Below are 24427 nucleotides of genomic sequence, written 5' to 3' on the forward strand. Positions count from 1 at the left end.
AGTTTGCTGTCTCTGTAGAGATGTGTACATGCTTCACAGCAGCAGGTTTATTTTATTTTTGAACAGTAAGAGGTCAGTTTTACGACTATTAGTGCTCTGATTCTTCTTCCCCCCACCCCTGAGGCACACTCCCTCTGTTAAAAAAATAAATAGACAACTATTCTGAATTATTAGAATTGGGTCTCATTTTTAGATTTTAGATGTAGGTTTGAAGCTGAGCCAGGAATGTTACACACTATGTCCTGATTTGGTTTGAGCAACCATACTTTAATTTTTATTTTTTCAGTCTGAAGTTTTGGCCTCAAATCATAAGGTTGGATCCAAGTCCGGGACTGACACCTGAACTAATTCAGCCCAGTTAACATCTCCATTCTTACCTGGAGCGAACTTGCTTCTTTCAGGTGGCTTTTCATGTGAGTGAAAAGATAAAGAAGAAGGGAGGCTGAATTACACAGGAAGTTCAAGCTAGAAGCCTGCAAAATAACCCCAAACAAACCAAAGCAGGTATTTTAATGGCCTCTGTGGTCAGTAGTTCTAGGACTATTGATTTTCAAGTCTTACTTTGGGCGGTAGGATTGGAAAGTGATGAAGGAATTAATTGAGAGCCATTGATTGGTTTCCAGATGACATCACATGGCTGCTGCTATAGATGGTCTAAATAGACCAATTTGATTACTGTTTCAGTCAAATTCAGATGATAAAGAAATATGCTGGGCTGACTGTCTTCTCTGGCATCAAGCACACAGGTCTACCTGTGCCATGGTGAACTAAGGGTTAACTCAGGCACATTTTGCCTGGGATTGTCCAGAGCAGCACATCAAACTGCTACACCCTGCATGTCCTGAAGACCTAGTGCAATCAACCTAACGATGATAATAATAACAATAATCAAACTAAAAATATTACGCTCATAAAATTTAAAAATAAATTTGTGAAAAATTAGAAGTTAGTGCACAACTATCCTAAGTAGTTAAGTAGTTTTTACTCAATAAATATATTCCCTGTACGTCCCTCTAGGCCCAGTCAGCATCGGAAGGGACGGGCTGGGAACACGCTACACACACCGAGCCCCCTCAGCAGTGATGGGGGTTTTGGAGAAGCTTGTGGCTAGAAGGTTTCTCATCCCTGATGTGAAACAAAGGTCACAACAAGAGCAAGAAAAAGAGATATTTATACTGGTCAGTCCTAGGTTATATATTTACATCACAGCATTTGAAAGGGATTTTAATGTCTGGAAATCTCTATACTCAGGAACATGCAAGAAAATGCATTTTTAGTCCATTTATCAGAGGAGACAAATATTACTTGTAGCTTTTACTGATACCAGTACAGTGAGAACCTGTTCCCTCTGAAGTGTCAGGAAGCGTTAGGTCTTAGCTTGAAGCTGCATCACCCTTTTTTATATTGTATGTGGTTAGTATTTTTCAATCCATTAGGAAAATTACCTTAAGAGAGTTTTAAAGAAACCCTAAGCTCAGCACCCATTCTGTGTTACAGTTAGGTCTTGACCTACAAAGGTTATTTCCAAAAGACATAGAAATATTCCTTGACTAACTTTTAAGCAAAATAATCTTGTATCTCAAGTAATAGTAGAGACATTCTAGCCAACATTTTATAAATACAAGCAGACTGAGGCAAAACAAACACTTGGTCGTTTCACTGTCTGTATAAATGGACTAGCAGTGCAGGATGCTAGGATGTCATTTTTCCTTTAGTTTGGTAAGAAAGCCATGATATCACAGAAATTGTGTCCTAGTACTAGTCCAGCCAGTGCCCAGCCCCGGGGTATATGTGATACAGCTAACGCTTGCTAATGGAAAACAGCAAAGTTCATTTATCAGGGGATATAGTCACTCATTCCTTCACTTCATTACTGACACAGTAGACAATATACTTGGTGCTCTCTCATTTCTGTCGAGCTGAGCAGGTCGAATGTTGAACAATTTCTGTTTCCTAGTAAAATGCAGGAAAATAAAGAGAATTGGGGGTAATGTGCTCTATTTGTTGATGTGTGCAATTTAGAAGCAAGGCAGGAAACTTGACAACGGTCAAATTTTTCAACAGTTTCATCTCTTCTCAATGGGAATTCTAATTTTGCACAGGAGTTTTTGTACTGTGGGTTGTCATGATCCCTGTTAATTTTTACTACGAAGCCTTAGCATCTGTCAACAGCATTCTGATCATTAATTACCATCATTATTTCTTTCTCTTCTAACAGCCCCCAGAGACCCATATTAAAAGCACTAGGTCTCCTTCTGTTGGATGCCATTGTGTGCAGAGTCCCATGGAGTGAGCTGCAGCTTCCCCTGAACTCCAGAGAACATTCCTCTGGCAGGTTCGAGTGGGATACTTTGATTGTGTGAAGGAGCACCGTGCTGTGTTGCACAGGGATTGCCCACACAGCTTTCTCAAAGGCTCTTTAATTGTCACAGGGACACTTTGCTGTCCCTTCCAGCTGCCAAGCATAGAATCATAGAAGGGTTCAGGTTGGAAGCTTGCTGTCCCTTCAGCTGCCAAGCATAGAATCATAGGAGGGTTCAGGTTGGAAGGGACCTTAAGGATCATCCAGTGCCACCCCCTGCCCTGGGCAGGGACACCTCCCACCAGAGCAGGTTGCTCCAAGCCCCCTCCAACCTGGCCTTTGAATCTACAGAGTGTCCTGGTTGGAATCCCTGCTCTGTACCTAAGCTTCTGGCAGGCTGCAGGGCATAAGTTCTTACCTTTATTGACTTTATTCTCTCTTTTGGCAAATGAATCTTATTTTAGAGTGATAATAGGCAGGATTTTCCACAGTAGTAGTTTCTCTGTTGCCTTCTCGCTGCTGTGCTCAAGTTCTTTTCTCCCTAGTTCTTGTTTGGCATTGCATTTGTTTCCTTAAAACTACTTCCAGTTTAACTGACATAGTCACAGCACACAACCTGTACAAAAATCTATACAGTCATGGAGGAAATTCAAAATTACAATAGTATTTCACAGAAAAGATGAGGCTTTAATGGGTTTTCAATTCCAGGGCCTTCAGATGTGCTATAGCCTGCTTCGAAAGGGAGGGTATTTATAGCTGTCACTTCCTAAATTCTTCAGTGAAAAAACCCCTGTACACTTTATAGTCACAGCAATTTGGGTAATTTTTTATAAGGTGTCAAAATGTTATTTGGTTTTAGAGGCAGCAGTTTGCTTAATAGTTGGTAGAATGATTGGAATGGAATGAAACGTGGATGTGCCAAAATCAAAACATAATTTGTCTTTGCAAAGATTTTGTCTTCTCCAGAATTTCTACTCGGGATCTGTGGGAACTGCTCTTTCTGATTCGCTGCCATTATACTCCATGTTTTTCTTTTTAATGGCAATTTCTGTTTCTGTGCTGTAACAGGTATTGAAAATAGCAGGTTTTTCTACCAACAGATCCCACCTGTGTTGATTTAGATAACTATTCTTTTTTAATTGGAAAACAGTTGTAATGATAAAGGTACTTTAGATTGATTTCCTGGTTCAGATTGGCTTGCTGGTGTCACTTTACACCCTAAGATCACATCAAAACTTGTATTGATTTAAATGAATACCAAGAGAATGGATTTCTTAAATCCAGTCCTATGAGGTGGTGTTAAAGGCAAGGGAAGGAGCTGTGTACAAGGGGTGCTCAGAATTCCCCCTTTTGCATCAACTCCCATTAATTTTGGTGGGAATGGAGGTGGCCCCGCATTTCCCTGGGACAATCTATATTGCACTTCTTTAGCACACAAGCCGTTTTAACCCTCTGTTTTGAACAAAGAAATCACAATTAAGGTGTATTTGTCTCTGGTTCCTGGTCACACGGATCAAATTAAAGCTCTACTCTTTATCCACTTGAGCTGTTGGATTTATTTAATGCCCCCATTTCTGAAAAGATAATACAAAGCCTATAGGATTCCCCTTCGCCTTCCCACTGGGGTGAAACATCCCTCCAGACAGAGGGAATTTTACACCTAGTTGTTTCTGTCAAGGTACGAGGCAGTGGAAAATCTGGCTCGACATCTCTGAGTTGTTCTTTGTGTTTGTTGAGAATAGGAGCTCTTTAAGTGGGATGTTTCTGTTTTTCGTAATTAAGAGAGGAATATGTTGAGCTACCCCTGCTGGTGAGGGAGAGCTGCTGCCTGGCCGAGCCCTCGCTTTATCTTCAGATTGTGTTTTCTTAAAACCAACTAGACCAGAGAAAGTACGTCTTCTGCTTGTTTATTGATTTAGAGCTCTTCCTGCCTGCTTCTGGGAAAGAGAAAAATGAATAAAAGGCCACCTTCATTATTTCACTTTTAATTTCCTTTCTCCAAAGTAAGCAGAGCAAAATTAGGTTTAGTCTGATGCGTATTCCACAAATAAATTACATGGAACTAGAGTGGTTAAATGAACTTTGCTTGGGGATTATTGGAAAGATAAATATTTAAACACTGAACTTGAGGTAAGTCATGTTTATTCAACATCTATTTTTTTTTTGTCACCACTTTTTTTTTTCCCTCACTCTTTTTTTTTCCCATTGTGGCTTTTTTAGTCAACTCAACCATAAGGACATTAAAGCCAGGGTGAATACCACTTTCAAAAAACTGTGTTTTCTGTATTGTTGCCAGCAGAGAGCTTTTTTATTTTTTTTTTAGCAGATGATCTTTGCCTGGTTTTATTTTTATATATGACTTCAATTATATTTTACATTATATCTTATTTAGAAGAATTCAAAGTAAGTTTCCAAGAATTCAAATTATATCTCTTGGAAATGAAATAGTTTGTATTGTGTAACTCTAAGCATTGTTCAAAAGTACTTAGGAACCTTTGAGCACTTTAGTGTATTAAGCTTAAATTGTAAGGACTGACTTTAAATTAATGGATATTAAAGATTAATACAACAAAGAGATGCTTCCCTTTGTAAGCTCATAGGGCAAAGAATCTTCAGTTATAAACCACTGGTGCAGCTGAAGGGTTAACAAGCAGAGATAGTTTGTCCTTGCCATTGTGACGTCAGTAAGAGAATCATTAAAGTAACTGGCTTTTTAGATTTTCGTGCTCCTCTAATTAGAAGTGTTTCTAATTGTAGGTCAGCTTTATTGTTATCAGAGAACTTGCATGCATGAGATTTGTGCTCTCTAGAGTATGCTGCTCAGAAATGAAACAACTGAAATAATTGTCAGAATTTAGCAAAAGGCATTTCATTTTCAGACTTGAACCTAGTTAAGAGTCTGTGGGCTTCATAACTCAATAAAATAAGAACGTGAAGTATTTTTTGTGATTAGTCACGGTGGTTTTGTATGTGTATATGAAGGGGGATGGGGGGCATTTCAGTCACTGAACCCAACAGAACCAGTGTAGATATTTCTGTGATTTAAAGTGGATGTTTAACTGGACATTTCCTTCAAAAATTATTGTGGTAAAACTATATCACACCCTGCAACTAACTCACTCCATTCAGGAAAAAAAAAAAGAATTAAGTAGGATTTCTGACCCAGAGCCTTAGGTTTGGCTCCGTAGAGGTCCCTGAGCAGTGTTAGCATCTATAAAAATGTCCTAGGGTGCCAAAAGCCAAGGGGTTCCCAGGTGTATATGAAGGGGGATGGGGGGCATTTCAATGTGTATATGAAGGGGGATGGGGGGCATTTCAGTCACTGAACCCAACAGAACCAGTGTAGATATTTCTGTGATTTAAAGTGGATGTTTAACTGGACATTTCCTTCAAAAATTATTGTGGTAAAACTATATCACACCCTGCAACTAACTCTATTCAGGAAAAAAAAAAAAAGAATTAAGTAGGATTTCTGACCCCAGAGCCTTAGGTTTGGCTCGAGTTTAGAAAAAAAATAAACTGAGAAGGTAGAAACGTGTTTGGAAGAAGGGGACGTCAAATCTCCGATGGCTACACAAACCCTGGAGAGTGAACCCCCATTCACCAGAGTGATGGCGCTGGCAGCTGCCTCCAGCTACACTGTGTGTTTTGTTTCTTCCTAAAACACAAGTTAGGTTTATTTTGTCAGGTTCACTGGAAGGACATGACTCTTGTTGACATGTTCAAGGAACAGGGTTTTTTTCCCCTGCTGCTGCTACACTGGAAGTGCATGCACAGCACACGGGCTTCAGCTTAAAGGAGAGAATAGCGATGAATTCAGGAAGGAGAGAATTATTAAATACTTCTTACTAAGAAGTACCATGCCAGACCAGTAGTTCTACTTTTTATTTGTCATTGAAGTGCATTGAAAATACAGGTAGCAGTATAGCATAAAAATAGGGCAGTTCTTCATGAGCACAACAGTAGCAGATAAGTATTAATGAGCTTTATAGTTTGTTAATTAGCTGCTCAGAGGTCAGAGCTGTAGCATCTATTTAAGAGCTTTGCACAGAGCAGTTCTTGTACTGATCATTGGTTTGGATTGGTTGGTGGGGTTTTAATATTTGTGGTTTTTTTTAAAATTTCACACCCATCTGTATCTTCTCCTTTCTCTGCACAAAGCACATGGCAGTTCCCAAATGGTGTGTTCAACAAAAGAAGCACCCTCAGCTCGGGAAGTGTTGCCCTGCTGTGTATTGCAGAGCAAAGGATATTGTGCTGTTTTGAACAATGCCAAGGAAAACTGTTACAAAGGCTCCATGTTTGGGTAACAAATGAAGGCTTCCAGAAGAATATGGATTCCTTCCTTTTCTCAATGAGAAAAATACCCTCTACCAGCTTTCAAGAGAAGAAGTATTCAGGAAAAAAAAAAAAGAATTAAGTAGGATTTCTGACCCCAGAGCCTTAGGTTTGGCTCGAGTTTAGAAAAAAAATAAACTGAGAAGGTAGAAATGTGTTTGGAAGAAGGGGACGTCAAATCTCTGATGGCTACACAAACCCTGGAGAGTGAACCCCCATTCACCAGAGTGATGGCGCTGGCAGCTGCCTCCAGCTACACTGTGTGTTTTGTTTCTTCCTAAAACACAAGTTAGGTTTATTTTGTCAGGTTCACTGGAAGGACATGACTCTTGTTGACATGTTCAAGGAACAGGATTTTTTTCCCCTGCTGCTGCTACACTGGAAGTGCATGCACAGCACACGGGCTTCAGCTTAAAGGAGAGAATAGCGATGAATTCAGGAAGGAGAGAATTATTAAATACTTCTCTACTAAGAAGTACCATGCCAGACCAGTAGTTCTACTTTTTATTTGTCATTGAAGTGCATTGAAAATACAGGTAGCAGTATAGCATAAAAATAGGGCAGTTCTTCATGAGCACAACAGTAGCAGATAAGTATTAATGAGCTTTATAGTTTGTTAATTAGCTGCTCAGAGGTCAGAGCTGTAGCATCTATTTAAGAGCTTTGCACAGAGCAGTTCTTGTACTGATCATTGGTTTGGATTGGTTGGTGGGGTTTTAATATTTGTGGTTTTTTTTAAAATTTCACACCCATCTGTATCTTCTCCTTTCTCTGCACAAAGCACATGGCAGTTCCCAAATGGTGTGTTCAACAAAAGAAGCACCCTCAGCTCGGGAAGTGTTGCCCTGCTGTGTATTGCAGAGCAAAGGATATTGTGCTGTTTTGAACAATGCCAAGGAAAACTGTTACAAACGCTCCATGTTTGGGTAACAAATGAAGGCTTCCAGAAGAATATGGATTCCTTCCTTTTCTCAATGAGAAAAATACCCTCTACCAGCTTTCAAGAGAAGAAGAAGAACTGTGTGGTTCATTTTTAACTGGTTTTTCCTCATTTTTGGCTGGCAGGATATGATTAGTTTGGAGACTGAAGTAAGTTGTGAAGGCAGCTGGTTTGGCTGTTCACTGCTCTGCATCTCCAGATGAGAGGGCAGGAGCCTTCAAACCCTTTTGTGTTGGTGAAGTCTTCATGTTTTTAATGGTTACCTGATGTGTCAACAGCAATTCTCACCGTACTCGTTTGCTCTTTTTGAGCACCTGTATCATTTGATCAGTGTCTTTTTTAACTGTATTAATTTGGCAAGTTTTTCTTAACTCCTATCAAAAGTGCAGTCATTGCAGTGTTTTCTGAATTTGATTGAATTTTCTGCATTCCCCTCTTCATTCAGTGTAATTATTAGTATGTGGGATCAGAAGAGAAGATAGCCCAGCCCTAAATCCTTTATGAAAACAACATATGCAACATATTGAAAATATCTTGACATTTCAGAAGAGCAGTGCGGTATTATTTTGCAGATTTCAGGCATTTAAAATAGGTTTTGACCAGTAACTAATGAATCTTTGAACTCAATTTGTGTTTAAATCCAATTTGCAAATCATCCTAGCAACGTGGAAAAGGAATGTTTGATGTAATAATTTACATCAACAGGAGAGTAAAAGTCCCAACGCGTTTCATGCCTTAATGAGGAGGATTTTGATACCTTCTGCTCCTAACACCGGCAGTTTCAAAAAGCTTTGTGGTCTCATGCTAACGAACCCAACACGTCATGACCTAATTCTGAGAGACTTAATGACATGAGAAACACGCTTCCGTGATAGATTTCAGAATGATTGGCTGTGAATGCACACTTGCTGTAATTAACGCTTATTCAGCAACTTCGGAATATTGGGTCAAATTTCGCTCTTGATTTAGTAATTCCATTGGTATAAATCCTGTTTGAGATAGTTCTTTGTTTGTAAATCCAAATAGCTTCATTGCAACTATAATTACTTTGTTAGTTGCCCGTCAGTGGCATGGGGAACCAAATGGAAAATGGGAGAAATGATGTGTGTCATGAGTTCCTGCTGCAGGGGCTTTGATCTTACCCGACTGAAATGAATGGATCCGATGAAAAATGAATGACAAATCCGTGGTCGTGAGAGATGTTGAGGGGTTGCTGTCTGCATTATTATCGGTAATTTAAAAGAATGAAAAAAATATTACAGTTGCTGCAGGTGGTTTGAAACTAGGACTCTTGTACATCGGCCTCCAGTTTAGGTGTGGAGATTGTGGAGTCCAGATCTCACGGCATTTGGAAGCTTTATCAGTGAAGCTCAAGTTAGAGCCAGTTGTCAGCTGCTGTGTCCCATTGCAAGTACATGGCTGAAAAATCAAATCTCCTCATTTTAGAAAATTTGCTCCTGTGGACTACACTAATTAATTTCAAATGTCTTCATTTAAACAAACATACTAGGCCCCTTTATAGAATCAATTTTAGTGACATACAACAGCACCATTAAAAGAATTTTCAACTGGTCTGCCTTGAAAACAATAAAATAAATGCCACTTATATAAAATAAAGTGATAGTAAAGAGTTACGCAGCATTCAAATGAGCTCTTGAATAAAAATGCTAATATATAGTTACTTGGATGGGGAAAAGATAGACATGTTATTAAAAACATGAAGGTTTTTCAGACAGGATATTAGAGTCACATTTGAAATCCATGCATATTGTCGTATTTCCATTACAGATTTAATCACTTCTAATATTTAATCCCTCGTTCTCCTGTGTCCTTGAACCCTTCTGCAGTGCAGTTAACCAGGACTGGGTGAGGCCTCTCACACTTTGACTGGTGCCCAGTTGCCAAGAGGGTTTAAGGCATTACTGCTGTGCTCATATAGACTCCCGTCCAACTTGAGTGAACTCCCAGTTTGATGGTGCCTTGTGGTAACAACCATTACACTTGTCTGGTCATTAAGTATGTAGATCTAATTCATGCTATTATATATGACAGAAACCATTAAAACATGTCAGTTCAGTAAAGCAGCTTCCATGTTAATGTTTCTCAGCTTGAAATTTAGGAATCTAGGCTTCTGTTGGCCAAAAGAAAACATGTGATGAGTCCTATTATATGGGCTTTATTTAAAGTGGATCCATTGACACGTGCCAGATCTTCCTTTGAGGTATCTCTCTACCAAGTAACTAATATCAATTAAAAGGAAACCCACAGAGCTGGTAAGTTTTTGGTGTTACTGTCACAGTTGTATCATACATAATGTTTGCCCAAATGTCTGAAAAGTCTTGAGGCTGCCTGTTCCGTCAAGACAGAAATGAACATAAAAGAGCAGATTGGGAAGAGTTGGGCGAGGGCTCTAAATTGAGTTTCCTATAATTTCAGTAAGAAAATCCAGGCTTTGTTACTGCTTGACAGGACAGTACCACGCACATCTGGGAACTAGGCAGTGGTGGGGAAGTGCCTGGATGGTGGCACGTGTCTAGTCCCCATCTGCAAAGGGGAAACTGTGGTCATTCAAGTAAGAGCAGGAATAGAGGAAATGCTGCTCAAAACCCCCAAAATAGCTACAACTTCATCAGCCCTGGATTCATGGGCCTGTCACAAGAGAGGCGCTGGGATAACTTCATGTTTGTCTGCCTTCTGTGCTGCCTGGGGTTTTTTCCTGTCTGAGGGTTGAAATGCAATATTCAGCACCTTTTTCCCCTTTGTCTGGGCTGGGATGTGGTGTACCACATGAAATCCGGCTATCGGGCTCCACGGCAAAATGAACTCTTATTGCCTTAAATGATGTTAGCCCAGGTTTTTTTATTTCCTGTGGCCCACAGAGGATTCCACAGCTTTGGAATCATGGGAAAATACGTCTTCCTCTTAATTACAGGAGTGCCATTTGTATTGCTATAGTTAGAGGTCTGCCAGCATTTCCATTACAAACCCCGGCTCAGTGGTTGAAAAATGTGGTGCTGCCCTTATGAATCTTGAGTCAGGCCATGATTTGTTCCTCCTCCTCCCCCAGAAAAATTTGGAAAAAAAAAAAAAAAAGTGGCTGGTTTTAAAATATGAAAGCAATAAATAAGAGACTAGATGTTGACTATACAGGACTTTGTGTTTCTACAATCTAGCAAGAAATTTATTTTTAAGTTGCAGTATAGGTGACTTCTACTGTTTAATGCTTTTGCAAGTGCATTTGACTGTTTTGAGACTAATCAGCTTTTTCGTGTTTACATGCGTTAAACTAGTTAGGTGGAAACAGATGCGTAAAAAGCAATTCCATGTATTTTGGATTTAAAGACCAACTCTTGAAATGGTTCCTGAACAAGAGTTAAATAAGAGACTTTAAAGGTATTCATAGTTATCGATTTCTACAGTGTTGATCCTCAGAAATTCTGCAGAAAATACGAGCTGCCTTTACGCAGGCGCTGAAATGTGACAGGTAGGTGTGTGCTACAGAGCTCTAAGAGATGGGTTTCAGAGCAGTCTGCTTGCCTGTCACCCTGAGCCTTGATGTCACATCTCAAGGATGCCCCGGCAGAAGATAACATACCTGGCATCTTTCCTTAACTAACAGAATAATTTAATTAGGACTGCGGTCTCTAAATCAAATCTGGTTTTCTCCTGAAAAGACATAGTTTGGCTTTGATACAGAAATCAGTGAAAGAGCTCCATGGGCTGTGTTGTGTAGCTGACAAGTGTAGGGCCCTGTGGTTTCATCAGGCTTTGAAAACTCTGGTATGTTAATGGAGCACATCCACAGATTCCTCCTTTTTCTTCTGAACAGGCTGAGCAGAAACTGAGATTCTGTCAAAAAACAAGCAACTTGGTTTCGTTAGCTTAGGTGACCTTTATATGTTTTTAAAAAAGAAGTCGGAACAAACCAATATTGCATGGATATGCCATTTAGGAAACTCAGAGAAAGTCCATTAAAAAAAAAGAAAGGAAGAGACTATGTATTGTACTGGGAATGTGATGGTAAGTGAAAATGAAAAAGAAAGGAAGAGACATGTATTGTACTGGGAATGTGATGGTAAGTGGTATAGAATTCATTGCAGTGAATGCCCACTTGTTCTCACACAGATTTGCCTTTGAGTTAAAGTATTTTTAAAGCAGGCATCCTTAAATCATATTGAAAAAAATGTTTACAATGTAGGAAAAGTGTGTGTGAATTTTAATTAGCTTTACAACCCTACAAATAGGTTTGGATGTTACCAAAAGCCGAGTGACCTTCCTGTTCATTATCTCTTGATCTTAATGTCAATATTTATGATGCCACAGCATTTTCCATGTTAATATCTGTTTGTGTGATTCTGTGCAATGTTGAGCAAAGCACAATGAGATAAGTGTGAACTCCATTTAACCTCTTGACAATCCTTTGTAGGTATTTGGAAAATAAATTTCTCATAAAATCTCTAAGAATTCTTAGCTTAATTTCTAAAGCATCAGCTTTGCCTTTGATTGTATTTACTCTGTTAAAATTTGGTACTAAATGAAGGTGTCAGACCCCATAACATTTACTGTGCTGTTGCTGCCCAGGTTAACTACAGGTTGAGTTCAGTTTTTTATTTCTAATTATAATCCTGTTCTACTAAGTATTTATATTCATGCTTGGTTGATAGAGATTCAATGTACATTTTAGGTGGAAGAAAAAGACAAAGAAGTGACAGCTGTACCCATGGCTGGGAGACCTAAAACATCTTCATGGAAATGATGGAAATAAAACTGGTTATTCACAGAACTCTCTGAGACAGAACCATTATCATTGGATTGAATAAAGCACATTCATATAAGCATTCATAAAGCACATATGCCTTTGCATATTTGATTTCCTAATCAGAGGCTGAGTTATTACTTGCATTCTATACAGAAGCTGGAGCCTTCCCTAGAGAATTTGGATATTCTGTACCAGAAGCTAGGATCTGCCTTTAAAGAAAGATTTTTTGGTGAATTAGATAATCATTGCTTTCGTTAAGTGGTCACAAAAAGAATTCACAGCCTTTCTAAAGAAAGGAAATCAAGGGGAAAAGAAAAATAGTGATTAATTTAACATCATTAATGATTATAATCTTGGAGAGTGTGAGTTTATGGGTCAGAAAGCACAGTGGCAAAAACAGAAAATAGAAAATAGCAGAAATTCCGTTTAAAAGGAGAAGTCGAAAGACATACAAGAAGGCTGAGGTGGAAGTGCACCCATGGTATGTGTTGGGAGTAACGTAGCGCTCAGTGAACATACACAGTCACTCATCAGCACACACGGTCTCACACAGACCCATAACACCTTCCAGTGCCCCATGGCAAGAACAGCTTGGGCTGCATAGGGTCATATTTAAATTATTTTCATAAATGATGTACCTTAATCATTTAACTCAAGGTCTCTCTCTAATCTGTCTCTTTTGTTCCCCCCGTAGCTCACCATGCCGACGTTTCCCGTGGTTGTGAAGATTGGACACGCTCATTCCGGCATGGGAAAGGTGCAGACACTACTTACTGCATGTTAGGAGCCGGGTGTCTGTCCAAAATAACATGCATGTTCTTCCCTTTCCTGGAGATTTTAACTTCTCTTTGTCCAAACTCTGAGATCCCTACCCTTGCCAATCTCTGCTTGCCTGTGACTCAAGAAAGCACCTCCCTCTAGGAAAATATTAAAACCACTTAATATATTTTCACTTTTCAATTCATTGTCCTATATGGGAAGTTCTTTGAAACATGCCGAGATGCTTTCTTGAAGCAGAACCTTATTTATTAACTTAATTGACTGCAGTGAAACTGTTTAAGAGTCAAGGTCTCTTTGCACCACCTGACTTCTTGTACCTGGGCCTATAGGAAGGTTTTGCCTTGGTTCTTTATTAGTTTCAGCTCGATACTGAACTTTTCATTTCCTGTCTTAATGTATTCTCTGTGATTGTTTCGTACCACTCTGTAACTGCTGCTTTCTTTCTCCAAAGTAATTGCGTGTCAGCGGTGAGTACAGCTGTTTTGCTATCACTTATCTCACAGTGCTGCTTCAGTGGGGTGTGATTTAAATCCCACTTTCATTGATATCAGTGAAAATCCCTACTTGTTACAGATTAACCACTCTCTCTCACTGAAAACACTTCAGTGCTTTAAGTGTTTTAGATTTTAAAACAAATCATCAGAGAATAGTTACATTTATCATCTTGAATCTCCAAAAGCTCCATGAACATAATATTTGCCACTAGCAATAGAAATAGCAAATTGATTTAATAGTATTTCATTCAGTAATTATGCCAGAAGTACTGTATGTTATGTTCTTTCGCCTATGACTGTTTTGCTTTATTTTGTACTTAGTAAATCAGTGGAAATCCAGCAGCCAATTTAATTGAGAGCAGAATTAACCACTAATTACTTAACTGCAGTTTCTGTGGATTGTGTGTGTGAAGTATTACCATGTTTATACTGTGCTTTCAATATTCACCTCTCGTTAAAGAAAAGGGAAGCAATGCACTGAAATGTTCAGCGTATCAAATGTCTAGAAATAGATCTAGATTTTTTTTTTAGCTATAAAATATGTTTAAGTCCTTAAAGATTAAATGCCAGTCTTTTGTAGTGAAATGCTTACTGTCAGGGACCAAGTAAAGGTTCTCCTCACCCCCCAGTCCTCCCTAGAGGCTTTGCCAGGGGTAGTGTTGCCACTGGTTGAAATTAGACTTGCGTCTACTATTCAGTTTTCAGAAACTAAGTTGAAACCAGGCATTGTCTCTGGTTTTGTGGCTCTCAGACTGCAAATTACTCTGTATTGTTCTCCATCTGAGAGTTGAGAGCTAACACTTAAGCCCTACAACTTCTTTTAGCTTCACAGACCCCATTTGGTTTGCAAGTCCCGTCTCACAGCTGTGGGGCTGAGGCCACAGGTGACAGCGGGAGCAAAGGAAGATGCTGGGCTTGCAGAGAGCTGCAAACTCTATCTCATCTCACAGCTGTGGGGCTCTGGCCACAGGTGACAGCGGGAGCAAAGGAAGATGCTGGGCTTGCAGAGAGCTGCAAACTCTCCTACTGTTAGATAACATGAGAAATACTAACCCCTGCCTCCTTTCCTCACCTTTCTGAAATGTACCTTGGGTCAGCGTGTTGTTGCAGTTCCAGTTTCCCTCTCCCATTTTCTCCCAGCCCTGACTAAGACTTTTGAGTCACTTTTTCTCCCCACCACAGCCAGCTTCCTTGAAGTCAACCATAGAGGTGTGCCCCCTCTGTCCAAAAGTAGTGCCTCTGTCCTCCATCTGTCCTCTGAAGTCTCCTTCTCCCTCTCCCTCTAAGTCAATATTCTCCCTTTTTCCACCTCCCTCTTGTTCCAAGGTGTTGATCGATTTAGTACTGTTCACCATCTACAACTAGGAGTTCTGCTCCTGGAAAGCCTGACTCCTTGCAGGGAAGTGGGAAAAATAAGAAAAACTGGTTCTGCTGACCTGAGCCAACCCCCAGTGCTCCACGGGAATGTGCCCTCAGCAGGGCATCACGTCCCTTCATCTCCTCCCTCCCAGCAGACACGTGATGTGGTGCTACATGGTGGGCTCCATGTACATTCAGTGACAGGAGCAGTTCACGGAATCAGCAAGAATTCTTTACAAATTAGTGCTGCATATTATCACACCTCAAAAAATTCTAAAGTCTGCAGATCCAAAATTAACAGTCACCACTGAAAAAAATTGAAAAGCAAAATAAAATTACAGTCCGGAAATTGCTTTCTACAGATGAAAAGGTAATATTTTGCCAAGAAAAATAGGTACTTTAATGCAGGGATGTTACAGAATTTAGAAATCAGAGAAAATGCGCAATACTTTTTTTTTTTTTTATAAACTGATGCTGTCAAAAAGCATATTTCTCATGAATGCCATTTGCAACTGAATTCTGCATTTTGTGCCTAATTGCTCTTTTTTCTTTTGTATATGCTGTTTACTTGTGGTATGATGGCTGCAGATCAAGGTAGACAACCACTACGACTTTCAGGACATAGCCAGCGTGGTAGCACTTACTCAGACCTACGCCACTACTGAGCCCTTCATAGACTCCAAATATGACATCAGGATCCAAAAGATAGGCAATAACTACAAAGCATACATGTGAGCCAAAAACTTATATTCTTTCATCCTTTTGTTTCAAAATTAATAAGCACCAATCAGATTAAGACTGTTGGATGAGTCTCTGAGCTGATGTGATCACTCCAGGCCTCCATTGTCATACTCTCTGGAAAGACAACATTTTGGACTGTCTAGATTTATTAAGATTGTTTAAAAATGTGATTGTGACTGGGAGGAGGAGAATAAGACAAGAGGTGAGCCTGCCAGAGTGGTTTTCCTGCTAATTTTGGTTTATTTTTTCATTTAAAGCAAGGAGCGGTTGGAAGGGGACTTGTTTTTATAAACAACCTGTTAAATCAGATTCCTTTGTATCTTTTCAGCAACTTAGGGGCAGATTTTCTTCTCCCTCTAAGGATATTTATATGATATTTATTCACACAAACCTGAATCATAACACTTCAAAGGAACAAAGTACTCTCATCATCACACATGTAAGAAAAACTCTAATCTTGCAGTGGCCTCCACATACATGGATGAAAAATCTCTTCTAATTTTAGAATCCAAGTGTTTGTTTAAAGATCGTGACTACACAAGAGGCTAAAAAAAGGGTGTTTCTGTTTCACAGGCAACACTAAGCGGGAGCAGCAAAACAGGTTTTCATGTAGTAGTTGAGCTATGGTAACTGTACTGAAGTATATTTTTACTCTATTTCAATTATGAAGCAACATAATCTGACGTACACTCATTTAATTCATGTTTTTAAGACAAATTAGATCATCTCAGGTATTTGTTCCCCCATGCTTAACAATTCTGAGGCAGGAAAAATATAACAAAACATAAATAAAAATACACATTTGCATTTACATGTGCACACGTGCAAAGATATTTCTCTAGGAATTCCCATAACATTGGAGGGATCAGAGATCTCTTGTATGTTGACAATTGTAAGGAACAGTCAAGTTCTTTATCATAGAAATGACTGAACTCCAAGCAAACAATACTAAGAGAAGCAGTTGGAGTTTAACTCAGTTGGAGCTGGGTTAAATAAAATGCGTAAAATATTTCATAATATTGAAGACAAAGTTAGTAATAGTTTTCAAGTAATTTAGGAACAGCCGACAAGCTGTAAGAGAAAGCAGAACATTTCACCCAAGGAGGGGGGAAGAGGCAAAATGTATCTCGTTAGGTTGATTTTGGAAGACCACATACTCTTGACTTCTCCCCTAAGACATTACTGTCACAAGAATAAAGCCCTATGAGTAACTGCTGGCCTCTCCTGACATACGTCTTAAAGGGGTATTTGAGAAAGGACATCAAAGATGAGGCCTTTCAAGATCAGCTCAACAGTCCCTCAGCCTCTCACCGTGCATCTGAGGGGCCTCAGGAAAGCACCAACCACAGCTGAGTGGAAATACTGTTCCTGCAGGTCAGATCCATCCAGCAGTATGGACCCTCAGTCCTTCTGCTTTATTTTGAGCCCTGAACTATGTACATTTTGCAAAATCAGTGTGCTGGAAAATTGAGTACTGCTCAACACGGTGCCCACGGCAGAGCACTCAAAGAGCTTGTGAGGACTGAGCAGTTTCAGGAATCCTGTGTTGGTGACACAGTGTTCTGAGTGATGCAGGACAGAAACTCCATAACTCAGTGTAACTCCTACACCCCAGGCTCACTTTTATCTGCACACACCACATCTTGGTCCTGTCCCACTGCTTTTCCACACCACTTCTGCTTTTCTTTCTCTCAGTCCTCTCCCCTTAACATCTAACCTTTTCCATTGCCCCAGGCTCTCCCTTACCCCTTTTATCCTCACTCTTGCAGTTCCTGAGTGGCAGAGTCTTAGGAATGAGGCCCCACGTTTAATGGTTAGGAACCACCACCAGATACCAGTGGCCAGATGCAATACCAGTAACTTGATGGTTCAGTCCCTACAGTAGAAATTGGACCACTCCGTTTCAGAGGAGAGAGTTTTACTTCTTTTTCTTTGACTTGAAATCTAAATGCTGTTCAGTCTCTTGAGTAATTTTGGAAGAGTCAGTCACAGTAAATTTATCACTTTCAAACATAAATGTTTCTTCTTCACAGAAGAAGCAGTTGGCCTAAGGGACAGCAAAAATAAGTTAAAATGACAGCCTGTTCCTCCTACCTTTTATTTATTTTTAAGTTTCTACTCAGAAACTATGGGTTCATCCAAATGCTAAAAGCCTAGCAATCATTTTTTCTCTAGATTCTTTTGTACAGTTAAATCACACCAAAAAACTAAATACCGATCCATTGTCACAAAGTGTCATGAAAATGAGAAGATTTACCAAATGTCTGTAGAATTCTTCCTATGCATACATACACATTATATCAGTAGAATATTGTGTTACAGCTGGTTCTCATTTGGTTCTGTGACACAGGAACAGAGTACTTAGAGAGCCACCACAAAAAATACCAGCTGAACATTTGTTTTTGTAGTTTAAAGAGAGTTATTAAGAGCTTCAGTTTTATAATTCTGTGGGAAATTGTGGTATAAGTGGATCCATGACTCACAAAACGCTGGTGCTTATCATCTGTCAGTAAAGATTATAGCCAAAATGCAACACTGGAGCCCTCTAAATACCACAGCTCCTCAGAACGCTTTGTGACGCATACTTAACTGCGCTTGGTACCAGCACTGAATTCATCTGACTTCAAGGAAATAGACTTAAAAGGGTCACACACGATGAAGAAAAACAGAAATATGAAAACACTACATCTGAATCTCCTCTCCAAAAGCAATACTCTGAATCCATGACTTAATGTACTGTGATGACGAGGTCAGTAAAACAAAAGTAGAGCCCATCAACCAAAGGAAGTGCTACAGAATCACACCACAGAGCAGGCTTCTTACACACAAATTGTAGGAAGACATTCCCATATGTTTTTTTCTGATGACAAGTCCCTGTCCAGACCATTTGGATTGTGTACTTTCAATATTACTAATTTAAACAGAAAGGTGTTAGAAAAGGGAAAGTTTAAGTTACTGTGAATTGTTTATACTAATCATAATTCCTTTTCCCCAAATTTTAAAACAGTTCTTCCTTCTTTGCATAGACCAAATCACGTGGAAACACGTGTAAGGCACTTAAAAGTGTTAGGAGTTGTTTTCTATATTATTCAATATTTAGTAGAAGAGGAGGAAATAATGATGCGTAAGTAAGTGTTCTCTCTCCCATGCAGAATATGTGTGTAGAGTAGTAATGAACTTAACATTTTTAATTTGTGAGTACCCACGTGTAAATAAATATCACTTGAAAAATGAAGCAGAAATCACAAAACAGCCTTATTACTCAGCAGTTACCTTACACCCAGCGCTCAGCCTGCACCTTCCCCTTCCACTGGTTTCTCCCACATCAACAAAGAGTATGGCACCTTGCAAGATTTTTGTGCTCTGAAATTCAGCTGCCTTTATGAGGCTCCCATTGAAGAATCAACATTCCCCCACAATTGCTACTGACCTCGTAATTAGGTTCATAGAAAAATGGAGAGAAAAGTATAGCTGATGCCTAATATGCTTTTAATATATTGCAGATGTTTCTATTATTTTACTAACTGGAAGCACTTCATAATTTGTATCCTTAGCTTATTCCCAGCACAGCATTTAGGTTTCAGAAAACAGTAATATTCTCAGCCCTGGTAGCAGTCCTAAGGTCTGAGGAGAGAAAACTTTATATGATTTTTTTTTTTTCCTTAGAGATAGATAAAAGATGTTACACTCAAGCCTTGATATAAACTGTTTAGATTACATTAGTAAACTAGCAAAGAGTGAAAACTAGAGGAGAAACCAAAATCCAGCTCTGAAACAGAGTTGAGATCACTTTGGAGGTGTTAAAAAGATAGATACGTTGATTTTCAAGTATTGGGACCTAACTCAGCAGTGGTATGTACTGGAAGCTTCAGTTGCGTGACATTTGTGTTACAGGCTACTCAATCCATTCATAACTTTGTAACACATTTGTGTTACAGGCTACTCAATCCATTCATAACTGATAACAGCTTATTGCTAACACTTGCCCTTAATTATAGCAGGTGGGTTTTTTTAAAAAACTTAAATGACTAAACGGGGAACCCAAATTTCACAGCACTATCATACCTTATGCCTACGGTGGAGTGAGTATTACTGACAATTGTGATGCTTGTTGGAATTCTTCGCATTTTAGATGTTGTGTTGCAGGCTGCCAGATAAGAAAAAGGTGTAAATACTGCTGTAGTATTCATGGCAAAATCAGAGTGACTTAAGAAATAGTGAAAATATAAAACCACTGTCTGTCTTTGTAATATTTTCCCCCTTTCAGGAGAACTTCCATATCTGGAAACTGGAAGACAAACACGGGCTCTGCAATGTTGGAACAAATTGCTATGTCAGATAAGTAAGTTGATCTCATGTAAAAGGTAATTAAAAAGAATAAATTAATGGAATTTTATTTTAAGTGCATTTTAAAAAAATCATGTAGAATTCACGGTAAATTCTTGTCTCCCATTCATTTTGGAAAAATCCCTTTGCATTAGATGAAAGAACATGAGCCAGGGGTTCCCTTCTGACTTGTCTCAGAGTTAAGCACCCAAACCGAGTACCAGCCTTGGGGGCTTACGTGCACTCTTGGGTTCCGACATCCCTGTCTGCATCTAGAAAACTACTGGAATTCCCTTCAGAAAATTCCATTTTTTGAGATTCAACCTATCAGTCATTGCCTCTGCTTCATTTGCCCTCTTTTACCTTGCACTCTTACCCCATGCCACAGTATTTTAAACTTTTCTCCTTCTACATTATCTCTTATAACCAAGCAATCTAGTCTTGAGTTTGCCTGTTTAAATTATAGTTCTCTTTTCTGCTTTCAATCCTGCTAAATTGCTTATTTTTCATTGTTGAAATTTCCACTGAACTGCACAGTGAGGCTTTTTACCCAGCTGCTGGGCTGTCCTGAAGCTTATTTCCCTGTGTCATCGTTCCAGCTCTGTGCTGTGGGTTGCTGCACTTTCCTTTCTCTCTCCCATCCTTACCCTGGCTACTCTTCCCAGTCCAGTCCAACCCATTCTCCTTGCCTTAGGAAGCTCAGGACTTCTACTGACAGAACTCTTCTCTCAATACCCCTCATTTGCTCCAAGTTCCCCCCCCAACATCTTGACCTCTTTTCCCTGCACAGTAATCTGTGAGACTTTTGGATGGCTATGAATTTTCTTTTGTTCAGCTTCTCCAAAGATTGCTACCAGCAAAAGCTGAAAAGCTCTATACAATAATATAATTTAAAAGGTGTTTTAAACTTCAACAGTAGTCTTTTTCTGGTGTTTTTGTGCTGTTTTTTTTTAAAAAGTCTGGAACCTACAGCTCGATCCCTCTTATGAGCTGAGGGAGACACGGGAGCCGAGGCATCGCCCGCCCTGAGAAAGGTGAAAACAAATAAGCCGGGAATTACAAATCCCTGCTGCCCAAGCCCTGTCTAGACGGTGTCCTCACTGATCTCTCCTCTGGGGATGGAGTGGAGCCACATTATTTTCTCTTTCTCATTCCCCTCCCACCTTCCTTTAGAAAGTGAGGTTATGTCTTCCCTGCGAGGGAAAGCAGTGAGTGTGCTTCAGTGCCTGTAATTACAGTCCAGGAGCGAGTCCTCTGTGAAAACACAGGCGCTTGAGTTTTGCCATAAGGAAAACTAAACAATATCAAGTCTGGGTAAGGAGTATGAAATGCTGACCTTGCCTGGCCACCTCGCTCTAAGTGCTCTCTGTGCTGTGCTTCTGCTTCCACTTTTGAATGTAAGGTAATTAGAGTATAAGAGGTGTTTTCCCATTAAAAAAGAACCCACTTGTCAACAAAACAAAAAAAACGAAACTACTTTTATGCTGCTGAAGACATAAGCGTAGAAAAGATGGATGTTTCCTCACACCAGAAAAGGGGGGTGTGTCACATAGCCCCATTTTTTGTTCGATTACACACTGAAGTGCACAAAGCAGAACAAGGAAGAGGAGGGAAAACTGAAGTTTTCTGAAGAGCTGAAGTAGTTTAACAGCATCCCAAAAGCAATCAAATCTGACGTGCATCCATTTCATTTATAATACATCTCGAGAATGAGGAAGAGTTTTGAAAGTGCTGCCTGATTTGACGTTGCATGAATGAGGAAGAAGGGTTTTGAAAGTGCTGCCTGATTTGACGTTGTTGACTGCATACAAATCTTAGTCTAGAAATTGAGAAAAGAAAGAAGAATGTGGCACAGTAAGGGACAATAAGGAGGCAGAGAAGCAGCGCATTTCCATGTTACATATTCTTCTTGCTCCCTAGGTAGGGCCAGAACAATGGAGCCCTGTGCTAATTGTGCACAGCTGGTGGCACAGCGGGTATTTCGTGTCAGACACCTGAGGAGCAAGACTTTATTGTCTGTCACTTCTAAGGCTGCACGTGATGTTGGCTCCAGGAAAATCAGACCCGTGACCTCTTGTCAGACCGACTGTGTGAGCCCTGGGTCTCAGACACTGCAGGCTGCTCCGGCCAAGACCCCGCTTTCCAAATGTAACTGTATTTTTCCAGCTCTGTGTTTGTTGGCAGAAGACAGACTATTAAAAATGCTTTCAGAGATCTGATTGATGTCTTGGTATTTTAAAGAAAACATCTTCATTTTTTTTCATATAAATCCCAGGTATTTACTGTTAAAGACAAGTTTCCCTCTCCTCATGACTTTCTAAGATACATGTTGATATTTTACAGCCAGAAAAAGGTTATTTATAAGCAAGTGCATGCAAGCAGTCCAGTCAGTCAGTGCATCTACAGATGTTGAAATTGTCTGGCGTCCAAAAAACCCTCTTATTTTGGACAAAAAACATGTTTCTCACAGGAAAAAAATTATTTTCATTGCTAAAATATTACCATCAGGATTTTTTCAAACAGTTGTATCAATTTCTTTGTATTCTGTTTAAAAGAATTTTTTTTTTCCGCTGGAGCAGACTTGATATTAGAAAATAGAAAGAATGTGACCTAATAAGTTTACTTGGAAAGGATGCTATTACTGAAGATATTTATATACGAATAAAACTCTCAGCCCAGCAACGGGGTTCCTTTGATCCTACAATGAAGTCAAATGCTGTGTTTATTACAGAAAATTTTTTGCAATGGAAAATACTGTGATGTGACAAATCTATCATCGTGGCTTAAAGGCTGGAGCAGGAGAGGGTTTGGAAAATTGAATAGCTCTCATTTACACTCAAATGCTTGCCAGCCAAAGAGGAAAAATTTTATGATAAATGAAAAAACTCTTGTTTTTTTTTAAAGCCAAACATGTCCTTCAACTGGAACTGTGATATCAGCCTGTATAATCTTTCAGGATCATATCATCACCTTCTGGTGCCCATGCACAGCTATGCCATTAGTTAATGCAAGTTCTTAATGCTGTGTTGTGTCCCGTGAGTCAGTCCCTGCCACTGGGCACACACACACACATGGCTTGTGTCACCTCAGAACATGCTCAGGAAAGGCTTGTGTCACTAACAGCTCCCTTCTTGGTCACAGGAATTGCCTCACTCTGTCTCTACTAAGTCCCACTTCAGTCCCTTGTTAGTCAGAAAATCTCTCCATTCACAGGATGGATAAAGCTCTTCACGCAAGAAAAATTAATCATGTAGTAAACAGTAAACTGTCCATTCCTCAGCCCATATTCTTACCACGAGGGTAGAAATGAAATGGAGGAGTTCTGGTGTTCAGTACTGTGTGAAACACTAGCATTTTTTAGGAGTTGTAGAATTCCTCAGGATTCTTTACATTTCTGTTGAATTTTATTGTGGTTGTCTATAACCCTACGTGAAGCATATTATAGAATCATAGAATCACAGAATGGTTAGAGTTGGATGGGACCTTAAAGCCCATCCAGTGCCACCCCCTGCCCTGGGCAGGGACACCTCCCACCAGCCCAGGTTGCTCCAAGCCCCCTCCAACCTGGCCTTGAACCCCTCCAGGGATGGGGCAGCCACAGCTTCTCTGGGCAACCTGGGCCAGGCTCTCACCACCCTCACAGCAAAGAATTTCTTCCTGAGATCCCATCTCAATCTCCCCCCTTTCAGTTTAGAACCATTCCCCCTCATCCTGTCGCTCCACTCCCTCACGAGGAGTCCCTCCCCAGCTCTCCTGTAGGTGGGCTGCAGAATTTTCACATAGTGTCAGATGTTCTGTTTCTCTTGCATCATCTTAAGGGTTGTTTTGTCTTGATTTTTGTATTTCCTGGTTGGGTGATGTACACGTGAAGCTGTCATTGCTTCTATTCAGAATACAGTTGGGTCTGTAATTTAAGATGGAGCCTCTCGTTCTAGTTTTTCTGGTAGAAGCACAAACCCCATCCCTGATTAAGTACACTACCAGGTGTCATAGGCTGAGGGTTGTCACGCTTGAATCTGTGCAGAGATGCACAAGTTTGAATTTCAGAGGAAAGCAGAAACCCTGTTCCCTGCTGTCTAAAACCCTGCGGTATCACCGAAGCCACCAAAGCTGGTCAGGAGCTAAATGCCCCTTCGGTGGGGTTCTCCTGAAGTACAGCCCCAGGGAGCACTGGAAGTGCAGGAGGGGACACAGAGAAATGCTTGTTCTGTTCCAGCATGACTTATCTGCAGGTTACTCGTGGTTTACAGCAGATGCATGTTTGGACCAATATAAACTGGGACAGAATCCAGCATAACACTAGGTCAGGATACAGAGCTACAGCTTTTCTGAATTCTACTGGGAAAAGTAGAGTAATCAGACCAGTATGTCTGAGCTACTATTCTGGG

At 40.0% G+C, this 24427-nt stretch overlaps 1 protein-coding gene across 1 annotated transcript in view; it reads left to right on the forward strand.

The window, feature by feature from the left end:
- The window catches only part of SYN2 (synapsin II), a gene marked incomplete at its 5' end in the record, with an annotated part of 114996 nt that overhangs the window by 53903 nt on the left and 36666 nt on the right, over positions 1-24427 (forward strand). Inside the window, 3 exons of the mRNA XM_014951681.1 lie at positions 13034-13096; positions 15561-15703; positions 19981-20055. Coding sequence (XP_014807167.1) covers positions 13034-13096; positions 15561-15703; positions 19981-20055 — 281 coding nt within the window. The remainder of the gene's footprint in view (positions 1-13033; positions 13097-15560; positions 15704-19980; positions 20056-24427) is intronic.

This window comes from Calidris pugnax, unplaced genomic scaffold, assembly GCF_001431845.1.
Source record: "Calidris pugnax isolate Ruff unplaced genomic scaffold, ASM143184v1 scaffold201, whole genome shotgun sequence".
In the NCBI taxonomy this organism is placed as follows: Eukaryota; Metazoa; Chordata; class Aves; order Charadriiformes; family Scolopacidae; genus Calidris; species Calidris pugnax.